Here is a 15,284-nt window from a genome sequence, read left to right as displayed (position 1 = left end):
AAGCGCTTCCGGAAACGCGATATCGAAGTACTGCCACGAAGGATCTCCGGGTACACCCGTCGATGCTACGAATATTTCCGATGGAACTGTTTCTTTTTGATGCTTTATCTCCTGCCCCACGAATTTTGCCGATTCGCTTAGGTTCGCCTCTACGTAGTTCAGGGTGTCACCGAATAATTCTTGCGAAGTTTTCGGCGGAATGGAATATTCGCCAATAATCATTTTGGCCAGTCGCTTAATAATGTTCAGTTCCAAATTTTCGTACAAAAGCTCATAGTGGCAACCCTGCTCCAGGTAGAACTCCTCTAAGGGCGTCTGTGGTTCACTACAGTCTGTGCCGACGCAATTTTCAGATTTAACGGTTATGAAAGCGGTGAGATAAGTGCGGTATAGGGAATGCGATGAACTTAAATCTGGTAGCAGTTTCGATTGCTGCAACTCCACGTTTCTGCCTTTAAGGCCCATTTCTGAGGCTTTAACGATTAAATCGGCGATATCACCGATGCTACCCGAATCGCAGCTTACGTCTGGCACGAACCCGCCTGTTAAGGCCTGTTCCAACACAGCTGCCTGAGTCAACGTGTTGGGATAGTTTATCAGCGCCCATCCTGATAAGTCATTCAGGCTCCTTATATATTCCACGAGCATTACGACGAGAAGATTGTCGGTCAACTCATCGCCAACATTCAATGCCTCGTAGGCTAACTTGCCATACTCGGCCATAACACTTAAGTCCACCAAAGGGTAGTTAACCAGTGTCTGGGTGCTTTTTGTTTCAAGTTTGAGCCCAGACGTCGCGCTTTGCTTGTTCCCCTTAACAGGAACGGTGAGCTTAACCGGGCCGGATCTGTTGAAATGCGCAAGCGCCGCTTCAGTATGATCATTCAGCGCGTTTTCAAGACTTTCCGTGCCTCTTTCCAACTTGTACGCCTCCAGGCACGTGTTGACAGCATCCTGCATCTCTATCACACGAATTTTGCGTTTGTTTAATAGCTTTTGTAACACTGGGAGGACGTTGCAATCGGGAAAACCGTTGATGCAAACTGCGACGTCAACCGCCGGTAACGGATGGGGCGATTGCGCCTCGGGGTTTTTGGTTTTTAAGACTCGATTCACATTGTGACTCAAGACGTTCATTCCGTGCTCGATTTGGGGCGAGTGCTCCTCCCACTGTGCGAGAAAGTCGGTCCAAGGCTTTTCGAAGTTCATATAACTTTCAAACTCTCGCTCGTCTAACGCTTCCTGTCTATCCATTTCGAAACAGTAAATTTCCTCCAAGTCGCTCGAAACGGGTTCGGGGACCACAAGCTCGGTCACGTCAGCTAGATAGGCAACTAGAGATTTTGCTTTAATAAACAAATTCCCCCACTCCCTCCTTATAGCCTCATCGGGATCAGCTTGATACTTCTCCTTATATCCGGCCGATATTACCGCCAGCGATACAAAATCTTCAACAATGCGTTTGCACATGTCATCACGCCTAGAAACGTACAGGCACATCCGTTGTGCGTACAGTCGCCTGTGCAACTCCAACATTCTTCCACGTTCGACATAGTAATTACCTTTCTGGTTACCAACGCCCTTGTCCCGTAAAAACACATGCTCCAAGAACTCATCCTCGCGCTTTTTTAACGCGCAGTCGTCCATAAATCTGCGATTCGCCAAGATGTGTTTGGCCTGCTGTCGAACTTCGAACAGTTTCGTGGTCATTTGCTTTTCGAAAGTGGACTGCTTCAGCATTTTCTTCGAGACGCATTCCTCCAGTTCCTTCTCCTGTTGCGCGAGGAGCTTACCCCACAGCTCCATTAGCAGTAATTTCTGCTGTTTTACACGTTCTTCATTTTCGTGCATCTCGCGACGTTTCCTCCGCTTAATGTTCTTCAATATTTCGGCGGCCGCTTTCGGATCCTCCTCAAATACGGGCTTTAAAGATGCCTCCTGTCGCTCTTTGACTAGATCATCGAAAGTAAGGTCGTAGTCGCTCGAGCAGCTCGAATCCAATCGCTCCAAGGGTTTGGAGGGTGGCACAACCATTTCCGCGTTGCCAAACTGATTGACCTCTTTGAGACCGCACTTCTTATCCAGATACTTCGAATAACGTTCGCGCGTCTCTCTGTATTTCTCCCGTAAGGCTTTGTAACGATCTTGGTTCCATTTAATAACACCTTGGTGCACCACTAACTGCTGGCATAGGTCGTTGTCGACGAATTCGGTGAGATTTCCGTTAACGGTTTCGTTAACCGTGCAAACGTCAAACCGGGTGTTTGTCGGGTGCAGCCTCTCTTTTTGTCTTTTCCTCATTGCGAAGAAGAGACCGTTTTTGTCGTGTAATTTCAAATAGAGCTCATAGAAAAGTTTAATTGCCACCATAGATTTTCCCGTGCAGATTTCATCTAGTTCTTCAGTGGCGCGTTGTATGCCGATACTGTGCAGCCACAGTTGGATGAGCTTGAAGTTTTTGGAGGCGATAACCGGATTATTAGTCGGGACTATTTGCCACGCTTGCGTTTCGGTGATGATGTTGTAGTTTAATAAAATTTGTGCGATTATTGTACCGTCCATTACTTCCGTAGAGAAGACCTGCGGGTCCATGTTCATCACTACCCCAATTCTTTCTACGATCCATGCCTTTATTAAATCCCCCATAATTACAGAAGCTGTGTGACGTTTTAGTAAGTTGCGTTGATATAAATACAGTAATTCTAATATTTAATGACATGAGCTGTCAATAGCCAAAACTGAATTCCTTTAAGATATACTTGCTGACAAAGTGCTGTTAACACGTTTTTCAGATTTTCAAGTTTTTAGTTGTTTTTTGCATGTCCCAAAACTTTCACTCCCGTTTAGGAGTACTGCATCTTGGAGGATCTATCATTTTTATTTACGTTACTTGTGTCATTACAAAGGATTTGTACATTTCACCGATTTGTTCGGACGATTCGTTGTCGAGCAAAATTTTGCTTTTGTTTAGTTAACGTAAATTGAATTATTCATTCTTATGAAGTATTAATTACGGTTTTAGTGTACGAGTAACATATCATATTGGACATTTTGTAACGTTATTTTTTTACCGATTGATATTCCTGATTTATATTCCGTTGATTTGTGCTATTATTTAAATTTTTACCCGATCTAGGTATATTTGTGTAACCCCCACTAGTAGAAAGATGCTAATTATTCTTGCAGTAAATTATTCTATAACTTAGTTCTTTATTTTCGCTGCTATAGATTTCTTATTACAATAGTGCTTTGTTTTACCGTTAGAGGAATATTGCATTAGATAAGGAAAATTCAGAATTAGTGTAGACATGACGTTTTGACTCTTCTTCGTATTGGTTAGTTTCGTTTCTATGCAGTATTTATTGGCTGTTAAAGTTTTAAGAAATCTAGGTGGGATTTGGTTTAAATACAAGAGACGTGGAAAGAGGACGCTTTTTGCCAAGCTCGATGCCGGAGTGCCGTTCATTTGAAAACGTGAACTGCTGTCCTTTATAAAATATTGAGCCCAAGTTACAGCTCTTACAGAAGTTTGTCATCTTGTTTCGCGTGCTTTTATTTAAAAGAGGAAAAGGAGTTAAGTTGCCCAGTTCGGGACCGATTACATTTTAAAACTAACAAATAAAAAAACGTATTATATATCGCGTTTGGATTCGTTGTCAGTGTGAAGGTTGTTTTGGTTTTCGTTTTTGCCGTGCTCGAAGAAGGTGTCTACGCAAGCATTTGGTTGGGAGCGATGGATGGCAATTTCAAGTTTTGATGAGGGCTACGTAAGGATAACCTTTACTACAACTGAATCGGGGACAGGTAGCAGTAAGCCCAAGTTTTTTCTATGTTACGGTGTGTTTTTGGTTCTGATTTTAGACATTTCTGGTCTAATTCCATTTTAACATGACTGTCATGGTCGTTTTTATTTGTGTTTGTAAAATATAATTTGTTTGTGTAATGTTACGTAAGTTGTGTGTTCATTCAAACCCTTTTCACGATGAAAGATAATTCTTATGCTCAACGACAATTAATTTTACTGATTCTCACCCAAAGTTCATTGTAGGCGTTTGTCAAAATTTGGTAACAGCCCGTTTAGAATTTAAGGATTTTGATTTTGCCGGGAATCAGAAATTTTAGGTCAGGTTTAAATCATTTTTCTGTATCAGGGTGAGGATCTGTACGGGGTAAAGTTATAATTGTGGAACTAGTTAGGTTTGAAGTGTTTTGTGTATGGCCCTTTTTGACCTGGGATCAATGCACATAGCAATATTGAGTATTAATTATAGTTTAGTATACGAGTACCTGATCAGTGTCAAACGTAAGCTTACGTAATTTTTTATTTCATTATTGCTCAAAGTAGTCGAAATGAACTTAACTATAAGATTCTAAAAAAGAACCGGAAAAATCTGAAAGCAATTTCGTAGAACTGAAATGATCCCAACACCATATGGACGTAGAAGAGTTTGAAACAATTAACGAATTCAAAATCGAAAACACGATGGGAGCAAAATATCCCAAGTATCGAAAGAAAACAAGGAGGGGATGAAGGAATTCGGCGAATTTTAAACAATTTTAAATATCCAATAAATGAAGAATGCTGTCATTGGAAGAATCTGAAAAGTCGTCCGATTTCAAAAGATCTTGTGAATGTGAGTTTAATTAAAAAAAAAGAAATAAATCAAAGAAATTGAAGGATCTTTTAAAGGTAAGAAAACACCGGAAGAAACGGAAGCATCCGAAGAACTTGAGTAGATTTGTTGAAAAAACTGAAATTAACCCATGAATCTGTGAATAATAATAAATAATAATATAATATGCACTACAAAGACAGGTCCACCCAATAAAGTTACACGCCCTAGCACAGTTAAAAAACACATAACTCATTCTTCACAGAAACACACCACGTTATCACAACCCACTCGTACTCAACCCAAACGCAAAAACCTAACAGCACTACTAGCTCACAAAATACAGTAATACCTCCACCAATAACCCAAGCAATAACACAAATACAACCTCAAGGAACAAAGAAACACCATAAATACAAGTAAGGCAACATGTACCACAAGACAGGTCCACCCAATAAAGTTACACGTCCTAGCACAGTTAAAAAACACAAAACTCCATCCTCACCGAAGAACACCACGTTATCACAACCACTCGTATTCAACCCAAACGCAAAGCCAAAGAAACACTTACACAATAAACTCCATTTAATAAAATTACAGGAATTATTATAATGATTTTTGTTTTGTTTTGTTTTCCTCTTTCCTAATAGCGTTGGCTTATTGTGCCCATGTGTGATTTTTTTTTTTTTAGGGACCCTACATAACTTCACCAGACACAGACACAGACACTAATCGTTACTTGATTTTAATCCGTGCGATTAGTTAACCAGGCTAGACCTGAGTTCTCACATGAAACACTGACCATAATAATAATAATAATAATAATAATAATACACAACACGCAGGTGGATATTTGCTTACGCGAATATCTTGAAGAGTGACGCCTTCACGTGTTCCTAGTCACCCCATATTCTTATGAAAATGGAGTTTAAACAAAGCCTCGGAAAAATGCCGCTACCTGAGGAGCGTCAGGGCACGTCTGGAGCTATCGCTGGGCGTTGCAGCATGCGAGCCGATAGTGACGAGTTGGTGAACAGGCGGCCGCTCGTCGGGATACCCGAAACCTCTACAGCCGAAAGAAGACTACGAAGAGGACAACGACCACCTGAAGAGGACCGCCATGAAGAGACCTTTGTGCCTGCTTCTCAACCGCTTGTGGATGGGACCAGCGCAAAGGATACCTCCAAAAGACGTATGAAATGGGACGAAGGGATGAATCGCTTCATTTTCGGTACGTATCTGGAGATCACGAAGATGGAAACGGACAGGACAGCATACAGAGGTAAACTATATCACGCGTTCATTACACAATACCCACATTTAGCACACTTGACAGAACAACGCATTGCAGACCAACGTAGAGTTATCATTAATACGACTTCAGGAACAAAGAAACACCATAAATACAATTAAAAAACACAAAACTCCTTCTTCACAGAAGCACACCACGTTATCACAACCCACTTGTATTCAACCCAAACGCAAAGCCAAAGAAACACTTACACAATAAACTCCATTTAATAAAATTACAGGAATTATTATAATGATTTTTTTTTGTTTTGTTTTGTTTTCCTCTTTCCTGATAGCGTTGGCTATTGTGCCCATCAATAGGTATGTTGGTAAGTACGAATTACATACTATCCCTAGATGTCCAATGTACGTGTGTGATTTTTTCTTTTAAGGACCCTACATAACTTCACCAGACAGACACAGACACTAATCGTCACTTGATTTTAATCCGTGCGATTAGTTAACCAGGCTAGACCTGAGTTCTCACAAGAAACACCGACCATAATAATAATAATAATAATAATAATGGATTTTATTGATTAGGAAAAAAAATGGTTCCTACACCATAACCAATAGGTTCAGGGTCAGATAAACCAGTAGGTTACCTGTTCTTCCCCCTGTACCCCTAGAGACATAAAGAATATATTTATACACATAGATTCTACGAAATAAAACAATTAGCAGAGTTCAATTTTGATTGAAAACAAGCACAAATCTACTAAGTAACTACCTACCAACAAAGGAAAGAAAAGAAAAAATAAAAAAAAACAAAACAATAATAAAATTATAAAATCTGTGAGTTAAAGTAAACACATCATCAACAATTTAAGTCTTTAATCGATATAGATCAACAAAAAATTAATGAATCCAAACCGCCTGAAAAAAAACCAATCTGCAGTGTAAAAAAGTAACAATTTGAACACGAAATTTGCAAGAATTCAGTTCAACGGATTATAAGAGTCGCAAAGATCTGAAGAAACTTTGAAAGATCGATAGAAATTGTTTCATCTAAAGAAACCGAAGAAGCTTAGGAATCTGTTTATTTATGGAAAAAAAACTTTAACAATAAGACAGTTTTCGATATAAGTAAACCCCCGTTGGAAGTGGGACACCTTATATATCCTAATATGGTATTGTAAACGAGGCGATTTCGTAATAATTTAAATTTTATCCCAAGATTTGTCGGAGATTCACAAAACTCATGTTACGCCACTGGTACAGTCCCGATAGTGATACAAGAACCACAGTCCAGATACAACTGTCAACTACAAAAACAATGTAAACATAACCTCCAAAAGTTGATTTTTGAAAATGATTTGGGGAACAAGTTTATGTCGAATATGTGCCCAAATTCGCAATATTTGCATTCCAATATTTCAAAAAGACGCCGATATAGGCATAGATATAAAAATAAAAAGATGCCTTGCGCTGAATGTGAGTAAACAGGGACTGCCCAGCCCGGTGTTGTTCATTTCTTGTAGATATCGCAAGACGATTTAAAGCCTCGTCAAGTCTGCCAGGAGTGCTTAATCAAACTGAACGACTTTTATAACTTTGTAGTTTTGTACACCGAATCCGATCACAGATTCGAAACGTTACTCTGCGGCTCGACGGGCGGAGATTCATTCTCGCAGCAGGTCATGGATTTGGACTACACGATTATTACACCGACACACTGCGGTAAAAGTGACGGTATAACGCATCTCGGCTTAATGGATCAGTGCAAGGAAATTGATCCATTTATTGACGTGGAGGCACCGGACGTCGAGCAGAACTTGCTTAATGAAATAGTGGCAAAAGTTGTGGATGATAGTGTAGAAATCGACCTGCAAAATCTTGTGGCGGCCGATGCCGGAATTTATGCGAATATTGCTAGTAAGTGGTTTTTGCACTTGGGGGGTGCTCTTTTGTGACGTATCCTTGGCCATTTGCTCTATAATCAATCTTTTAAATGTCCCTATTTTTGGTCACCTAAGATTAGTTGTGAAAGCAACCAAAACACGTTTTTAACACTTATGTTTTTCCGAACAGATATACCTCAGCCAATAACTTCGTGCCCAGTTATGCCCACCGAAGCGGTTGTTCCCAAGCCAAAGCAAACGAAAGCGAAAATAATTTCCGTACAGACACTGTGCGAACGTTACGAAATACGACAGCCGCAATACGAAAAAGCCCACGTGCCCAAACCGAAGCTGGCGAAAAACACATACCCGTGTATTAAGTGCGGGAAGATATTCACACGACGGCGCTGCCTGAACGAACACTTCAAGAAGCACAGCGATAGCAGGCCGTTCACGTGCGACCTTTGCGGTAAGGGTTTCATGCTGCAGTCTGATCTGACGTGCCATAAGCTCGTACACACTGACCTGTTCGGCTGTAAGTACTGCGGGAAACGCTTCACGGCCCCGAGCAAGTTGCAACGTCACGTTCGAACACACACCGGCGAGAAACCGTTCAGATGCGACGTGAAGGACTGCGGGCGCTCCTTCTCGGACAAGTGTAACTTGATCGGTCATCAGTTGACACACAGTAACGTGCGTAATTTCACGTGCGATATATGTAAGCAAGCGTACAAGACTAAGAACCAATTAAAGAACCATCTTCAGGCACACAGTGAGGTGCCTATTTATAAATGTAACGTTTGTGGGAAGTTGTACAGGTGGCGAACTAACTTAGTTAATCATGTAAAGACACACAGTGATAAAGAGATTAGTACAAAAGTCAGTTAAGGAGAGACAAATACAATGATGATACATCTAGGTGTTTGATCGCAGTTGTCTTTTTAGAATAAAATGTACAGTTCCACAAAAAAAATGAGGTTAGGTCTGATAACTTTTTTTATCTGATCCTGGGGCTTTATTTTGAAAGCGAAAAATTAGTCAACAATTGTTGTAAATAAACTTTTGTATAAAACATTTTTCTGTGCCTTTTTTAACTAAGTCATTTTCAAATTTGAAGTTTGACCCTATTAGAGCACAATGTTAGCATTAACAATTACTGAGATACCCCATAAAAGTGTCGAAAATAAACCTAAAAACACTAAAAATGAATTTATGTATAGACATATGAACCGTTTGGTAAGACAAAACCATAAAACATTATTATTAATTAATTTGATTATTTACATCCAAATTAAAACTTCTTTAATTAATTGTGCGAGCTGCTGACGTTCTAAAAATCTGTAATTGGTCTTAAAATTCGAATTAATTAAGAGCTCTTATCTTTTGAAGCTACTTACGATTTACTTAATCGGATGCAGTTTGCTACAATTCATCTAATTAGCAACGGTTAATTATACTCACTTAAATGGACGAGATGAATAGTTTGGTAGTAATTATTAATAACGTTTAATGCATTACTTCGTCTACCCATCTCCTATACTGCAGTACTTATTAGTTCGTTTTAGCGAATATTCTATTATTATAATATTTCTAATAGTGTTTTTGCACTTTTGTACAAGACAATACCTATAAAATGGTTTTTTAGCTTTTTCCATGGTCTGAATAGCTATTACAACTGAAAATCTGTTTAAATAAATCAACACTAAAAGCACAGATCTACACATACACAGATTGCTAACCTTATGCATTTTTTGGGAAACAAGGATTTAGGTATACTTAAAACCGCCCTCTATTGCGGAGCAGTACAAACATGTACCGTTTAAAACTGTAATATGACGCTTATGGATTTATGCATTAGATGTCGCTGCAAAAAATTTAAAGCGGTAAAGTGTGCATAATTCGAATTCGTTATTTTTGGCATTTGATATTTGTAATCGGTGAATTTATTTTGTGATTTGTTTATAGACACGTATTCAAGAGATCATATATGTATACCTACATACGTATTCCAAATCTTATCGGCGTGGTAAAGAGTGTAACGTTAATTATGGCAGAGATATACATATAGTTTTTAAGTATACCTTTGCGGTTAGCAATCTGTCAAGACCTTTAAAGCTGCAAATAATTTCCGCCCACTTCAAAAAACCTTCACGATTCTTTAAGAACCTGCCCTATGTTCGTGTGTATCTGTGACCACAGGTACCCGCTTTTAATAACTCCTTTACGACGAATGAGTAGCTCCAGTGTTAAATTAAACAATTATGGCTCAGCGTACCTCCTATCATATCATATCACTGTAAAAATACGAATATTAAGGAATTCGAATTGTGCAAACTTTAGCGCTTTAATTTTGCTTCAGTGACATCTACCGCGTAAATCCATAAGCGTCTTATTACAGTTTTAAACGATACATGTTTATACTGCTCCACAATAGAGGGCGCCTTTAAGTATACCTAAATTTGTTTCCCAAAAAATGCATAAGGTTAGCAATCTGTGTATGCTTAGATCTGTGGACTTCTCAATCAAAAGTTATAGACTAGAAACCAATTTCGAAAAAAAATTCAAAGGGCTGTAACTTTTGAACTAGTAGCCCAATCTTGGAACTGTTTGAAATTATGGATTCTACAGGCCACATTCTATAAGAAAATTTTTTTTCCGGGTCGATCTGAGACAATTTTTTTTCGGGGCTCAAAAAAAGGCAGTGTATAACCTTCCTTTTTTACCAAAAATCGACTGCACCAAAATTTCTCGGGAAAACACTTTTTCTTATTAATTTTGGTGCGTAGAATCCAAAACAATTCGTACTTTTTCGATCAGACTTCTCAATCAAAAGTATAGACTAGAAACCAATTTCGAAAAAAAAATTCAAAAGGCTGTAACTTTTGAACTAGTAGCCCAATCTTGGAACTGTTTGAAATTATGGATTCTACAGGCCACATTCTATAAGAAAATTTTTTCCGGATCGATCTGAGACAATTTTTTTTTCGGCGCTCAAAAAAAGGCAGTGTATAACCTTCCTTTTTTATCAAAAATCGACTGCACCTTGCCAAGTGGTTGTCGTTCTGTACACTTTTTATGATTGATTTTCAAGAGGTTATTGAATAAGTACCCTCTCAATATCTAAAAAGGCTTGCTCATTGTTTTGTGAAGAGCCAGCTTAACAATACTTGGTCTTGGCATATTTATTGTTAAGAGGACTAGCACTTGCAGTAGTCTCTCGAACTTCATTAAAGGTGGTTCAAATTAGCAAATTTTATTACCATTTAGCAGAGATTACATATTAACCTAAACACTAATTAATAAACATGGGAAGTTAACAGATACTTAAACTAACACAAAGATATAAGTGAAATAATCCTCATTCACATCTAAGTCCTCCAATATCGTATACATTTGGTACATAGAATAACACATTCCCGCAAGCAAAATACTAATCTGCATATACCTCATTTTCGTAAAATAAATCAAGACATCCATCTTTGTAATGTTAACAATAATAATATAGTTCGACTTTAAACTGAAATGGCCGCACCGTCGACACTGTTCAATTTCTTCACGACGTGTATTTTCCGGTTTGACAAGCAGACGATGTAGGAGTGCCCTTCGTACTTAATCGACAGCTTCTTAAACCCATCATGATTCGGAAGTGCATCTGGATCAATTTGCGACGTTAGCGTTATCAAGCCCATTATTATATCGGCGGATTTCTCGTCGTTTTCCAAATCGCCCGACGATGATATCACCGCACCGTCTTCGTTGAGGAGAAGGTATCCGATTTGTCCAGGTATGCGATCCATTGGAAACAGCTAATTTCCATTAATAGCTTTGAAAGGATTAATTTTCAATTTTTCTTTGTTAAACGTAGTTATTTTTATTCCTTTTTTATCCTTTAAATAAAAGAAAATTTCTGATGGATGTGTTTGGTTTGACAAATATGAAAAATCAAAAATTCCAAATAACATCTGATTGTTATTCCAATTCTCATACTGTGTAGTTTACATACATGTAAATGGAATGTCCTACAGAGCCCGCCATGTTGGAATTTCGTATCCGTTATGTAACACCATTGAATTTTAGTTATAAATTCAATGGTAACACTACTAAGATAAATTAAAAAATCTTCACTATGTTCAAAGGTTTCACGTATGTCAGAGATATTTATTCAATGGTCCAAGTAAAACTTCGACCCATATTAGTATACTTCAGGCATTCAAAGGCTAATTTTGAAACTATTAGAAACTCTCAAGGATTATAATGCCCCAAAAACACCGTGGCATAGAGATCTTGAAAACTTCGAAGAGTTGAGTAGTACGCTAAAGGCAGTAGGCCAATCGTCATCTGCTCATGAATAGCTTGAAATTCTGGAAATCTGTAAGACTGTAGAATACTCCTCAATTAAGATTCTTGCGATTGGAAACGCTGAAAACTGAAGATCGTATAAAAACTCTGAAAGCCGATGATCGTCAAAACTCCGAAGGTTCTAGGGACCCTTTAATCTTTGGAACATTGAACATTTATAGAACCAATTACAGTATTGCAGGGCTCTTTAAGTTTAGCGTCTCCATAAATTCATGGTCAGAGTTTAAAAGTCTTTCTGGTAACCTAGGTGTTCAGGACTTTCCATACTTTTTAAGTTACTCAATCTTCATTTTTGGCTTTTTATGATGTTATGAATACTAGTAGTATTTGGAATTCCGCTAGTCTTCAGAGTATATGGAGACTTCCGCGGGTATGTAGACTGTAGTCTTAACTCTCTAATGGATCACTTCTTGTATTGTTCTGCATTGTAATAATATCATTGTTTATTAGATAAACATTGTTAAATGCTCACCTGCAGGTTGTGGTTGTTGGGAGTAGATAGCATAAACGGATAGTAGTTCATATCGCATACGTGTATGACAAACGCCGTGTATGAAAAAAAGTTTAGATATTGAGCTTGCTGCCATTAAATTTCGTAATTCGATCAGTCAAACAGAAAATATCCGAGCAGAAAATGTCCGTAATTTTACAGCAGGCAATACGCAGATACGTAACCACAACGCTCGCAAATTACGGGAAAGTTGAGGGTCCCTCGGCCGTGTCAGGAGGTCACGAAGGTGCGTTATTCTCCCAGGGGAGGTTCATTACATAACGCACAATCTTTGCAGGTGGCTACAAAATCTGGAAGAGGCTAACTTATCTTCTGGCCTTTCCAGCGATCGCCCTGTGCGGCGCCAACTGCTACCTCGCCCATCAAAAGGAGCACGCCGAACATCATCGTCCTCCGTTCGTCAAGTACGAACATATGTACATTCGAACAAAACGATTCCCGTGGGGTGACGGTAACCGTTCCTTCTTCCATAACCCGCACACCAACGCTTTGCCCGATGGTTATGAAAATGAGCATTAAGGATTTGTGTACCGGTTTTGTTTATTAGTAAGAAAATAGTCTTGTATAGATAATTGAATAAATGAGTACGGATATCGTAAACTAACTGTTGATTGTTAACTTTGAACGGTTCGAGGGAATTAATTAAATTTTTGTATATGAAATCCTTCTCCAATCTTTATCATTCATTCAATATTATTGGAAACTAGAGCTTTATAACTTGCTTTGATAACAAATCCTGATCAAAATGATTGAATAAAAGTAATTGACAGAAATCATATTAATTCGACTTTATTCTTAAAATTTTAATCAAGACTTATCTGTTCACCCAACAGATGCAGTTAAGCTCCTTCCAAAAAAAAACCCGGCAAATTTAAATGAACGTTTTTAATTGGCCGAATTTTCAAAGCCTGTAACACGCACAACTCTGCTGCCAATTTTAATTGCCGTATCTGAATTATCCTTTGAATTTTCTTTCGAAATTGATTTCTAGTCCATAACTTTTGATTGAGAAGTCGAATCGAAAAAGTACGAATTGTTTCGGATTCTACGCACCAAAATTAATAAGAAAAAGTGTTTTACCGAGAAGTTTTGTTTTACCGAGAAGTTTTGGAGTAGTCGATTTTTGGTAAAAAAGGAAGGTTATACACTGCCTTTTTTTGAGGCCCCGAAAAAAAATTGTCTCAGATCGACCCGGAAAAAAAAATTTCTTATAGAATGTGGCCTGTAGAATCCATAATTTCAAACAGTTCCAAGATTGGGCTACTAGTTCAAAAGTTACAGCCCTTTGAATTTTCTTTCGAAATTGGTTTCTAGTCTATAACTTTTGATTGAGAAGTCTGATCGAAAAAGTACGAATTGTTTTGGATTCTACGCACCAAAATTAATAAGAAAAAGTGTTTTCCCGAGAAATTTTGGTGGTGTAGTCGCTTTTTGGTAAAAAAGGAAGACTATACACTGCCTTTTTTTGAGCCCCGAAGAAAAAATTGTTTCAGATTGACCGGGAAAAAAATTTTTCTTATAGAATGTGCCATGTAGAACCCATAATTTCAAACAGTTCGAAGATTGGGCTACTAGTTCAAAAGTTACAGCCATTTGAATTTTCTTTCGAAATTGTTTTCTAGTCTATAACTTTTGATTGAGAAGTCTAATCGAAAAAGTACGAATTGTTTTGGATTCTTCGCCCCAAAATTAATAAGAAAAAGTGTTTTCCCGAGAAATTTTGGTGTAGTCGCTTTTTGGTAAAAAAGGAAGACTATACACTGCCTTTTTTTGAGCCCCGAAGAAAAAATTGTTTCAGATTGACCGGGAAAAAAATTTTTCTTATAGAATGTGCCATGTAGAACCCATAATTTCAAACAGTTCGAAGATTGGGCTACTAGTTCAAAAGTTACAGCCATTTGAATTTTCTTTCGAAATTGTTTTCTAGTCTATAACTTTTGATTGAGAAGTCTGATCGAAAAAGTACGAATTGTTTTGGATTCTACGCACCAAAATTAATAAGAAAAAGTGTTTTCCCGAGAAATTTTGGTGTAGTCGATTTTTGGTAAAAAAGGAAGGTAATACACTGCTTTTTTTTGCCCCGAAGAAAAAAATTGTCTCAGATCGACGGGGAAAAAAATTTTTCTTATAGAATGTGCCCTGTAGAACCCATAAATTCAAACAGTTCGAAGATTGGGCTACTAGTTCAAAAGTTACAGCCCTTTGAATTTTCTTTCGAAATTGGTTTCTAGTCTATAACTTTTGATTGAGAAGTCTGATCGAAAAAGTACGAATTGTTTTGGATTCTACGCACCAAAATTAATAAGAAAAAGTGTTTTCCCGAGAAATTTTGGTGCAGTCGATTTTTGGTAAAAAAGGAAGGGTACACTGCCTTTTTTTGAGCCCCGAAAAAAAATTGTCTCAGATCGACCCGGAAAAAAAATGTCTTATAGAATGTGGCCTGTAGAATCCATAATTTCAAACAGTTCCAAGATTGGGCTACTAGTTCAAAAGTTACAGCCCTTTGAATTTTCTTTCGAAATTTGTTTCTAGTCCATAACTTTTGATTGAGAAGTCTAATCGAAAAAGTACGAATTGTTTTGGATTCTACGCACCAAAATTAATAAGAAAAAATGTTTTCCCGAGAAATTTTGGAGTAGTCGATTTTTGGTAAAAAAGGAAGGTTAAGTA

At 38.0% G+C, this 15,284-nt stretch overlaps 4 protein-coding genes across 5 annotated transcripts in view; 2 read left to right on the top strand and 2 right to left on the bottom strand.

The window, feature by feature from the left end:
• Positions 1-2,925, bottom strand: part of LOC116179481 (sperm flagellar protein 2-like) — a 5,319-nt gene extending 2,394 nt beyond the window's left edge. The window contains exon 1 of the mRNA XM_031499275.1: positions 7-2,925. Coding sequence (XP_031355135.1) covers positions 7-2,646 — 2,640 coding nt within the window. The 5' untranslated portion in view covers positions 2,647-2,925. The remainder of the gene's footprint in view (positions 1-6) is intronic.
• A 4,237-nt stretch (positions 2,926-7,162) lies between these two features.
• On the top strand, positions 7,163-8,818 carry LOC116178593 (zinc finger protein 708-like). 2 transcript variants are annotated; one of them, XM_031498138.1, is made up of 3 exons: positions 7,163-7,337; positions 7,385-7,778; positions 7,935-8,818. In XM_031498138.1, exons 1-3 carry the CDS (start codon positions 7,215-7,217, stop codon positions 8,630-8,632), a joined length of 1,215 nt encoding a protein of 404 aa, XP_031353998.1. In that variant the 5' UTR covers positions 7,163-7,214; the 3' UTR covers positions 8,633-8,818. The 2 variants fall into 2 exon arrangements, with proteins under 2 accessions (XP_031353998.1, XP_031353999.1); XM_031498139.1 differs by having other exon boundaries at positions 7,204-7,337; positions 7,464-7,778.
• Positions 8,819-11,030: 2,212 nt separating this feature from the next.
• LOC116178520 (ragulator complex protein LAMTOR4 homolog) lies at positions 11,031-11,696 on the bottom strand. Its single transcript, XM_031498027.1, has one exon. It carries the CDS (start codon positions 11,539-11,541, stop codon positions 11,257-11,259), a length of 285 nt encoding a protein of 94 aa, XP_031353887.1. The 5' UTR covers positions 11,542-11,696; the 3' UTR covers positions 11,031-11,256.
• A 961-nt stretch (positions 11,697-12,657) lies between these two features.
• On the top strand, positions 12,658-13,218 carry LOC116178572 (cytochrome c oxidase subunit 6A2, mitochondrial-like). Its single transcript, XM_031498116.1, has 2 exons — positions 12,658-12,840; positions 12,892-13,218. Exons 1-2 carry the CDS (start codon positions 12,738-12,740, stop codon positions 13,131-13,133), a joined length of 345 nt encoding a protein of 114 aa, XP_031353976.1. The 5' UTR covers positions 12,658-12,737; the 3' UTR covers positions 13,134-13,218.
• Positions 13,219-15,284: the final 2,066 nt, after the last annotated feature.

The sequence above is a fragment of the Photinus pyralis genome, unplaced genomic scaffold, assembly GCF_008802855.1.
Source record: "Photinus pyralis isolate 1611_PpyrPB1 unplaced genomic scaffold, Ppyr1.3 Ppyr1.4_LG8, whole genome shotgun sequence".
Classification (NCBI taxonomy): domain Eukaryota; kingdom Metazoa; phylum Arthropoda; class Insecta; order Coleoptera; family Lampyridae; genus Photinus; species Photinus pyralis.
The sequence above is the reverse complement of the archived record's forward strand: the minus strand, read 5'-3'. Positions and strand labels throughout refer to the sequence as shown.

What these genes read in the sequence shown, in the direction of transcription:
- LOC116178572 (XM_031498116.1), top strand. Translation starts at nt 12,738, where the DNA reads ATGTCCGTAATTTTACAGCAGGCAATACGCAGATACGTAACCACAACG. An exon ending in CGTGTCAGGAGGTCACGAAG is followed by an intron (nt 12,841 to 12,891) that starts GTGCGTTATTCT and finishes CAATCTTTGCAG; the next exon opens with GTGGCTACAAAATCTGGAAG.
- LOC116178520 (XM_031498027.1), bottom strand. Translation starts at nt 11,541, where the DNA reads ATGGATCGCATACCTGGACAAATCGGATACCTTCTCCTCAACGAAGAC.
- LOC116178593 (XM_031498138.1), top strand. Translation starts at nt 7,215, where the DNA reads ATGATTTGGGGAACAAGTTTATGTCGAATATGTGCCCAAATTCGCAAT. An exon ending in AAAGATGCCTTGCGCTGAAT is followed by an intron (nt 7,338 to 7,384) that starts GTGAGTAAACAG and finishes CATTTCTTGTAG; the next exon opens with ATATCGCAAGACGATTTAAA. An exon ending in AATTTATGCGAATATTGCTA is followed by an intron (nt 7,779 to 7,934) that starts GTAAGTGGTTTT and finishes TTTTCCGAACAG; the next exon opens with ATATACCTCAGCCAATAACT.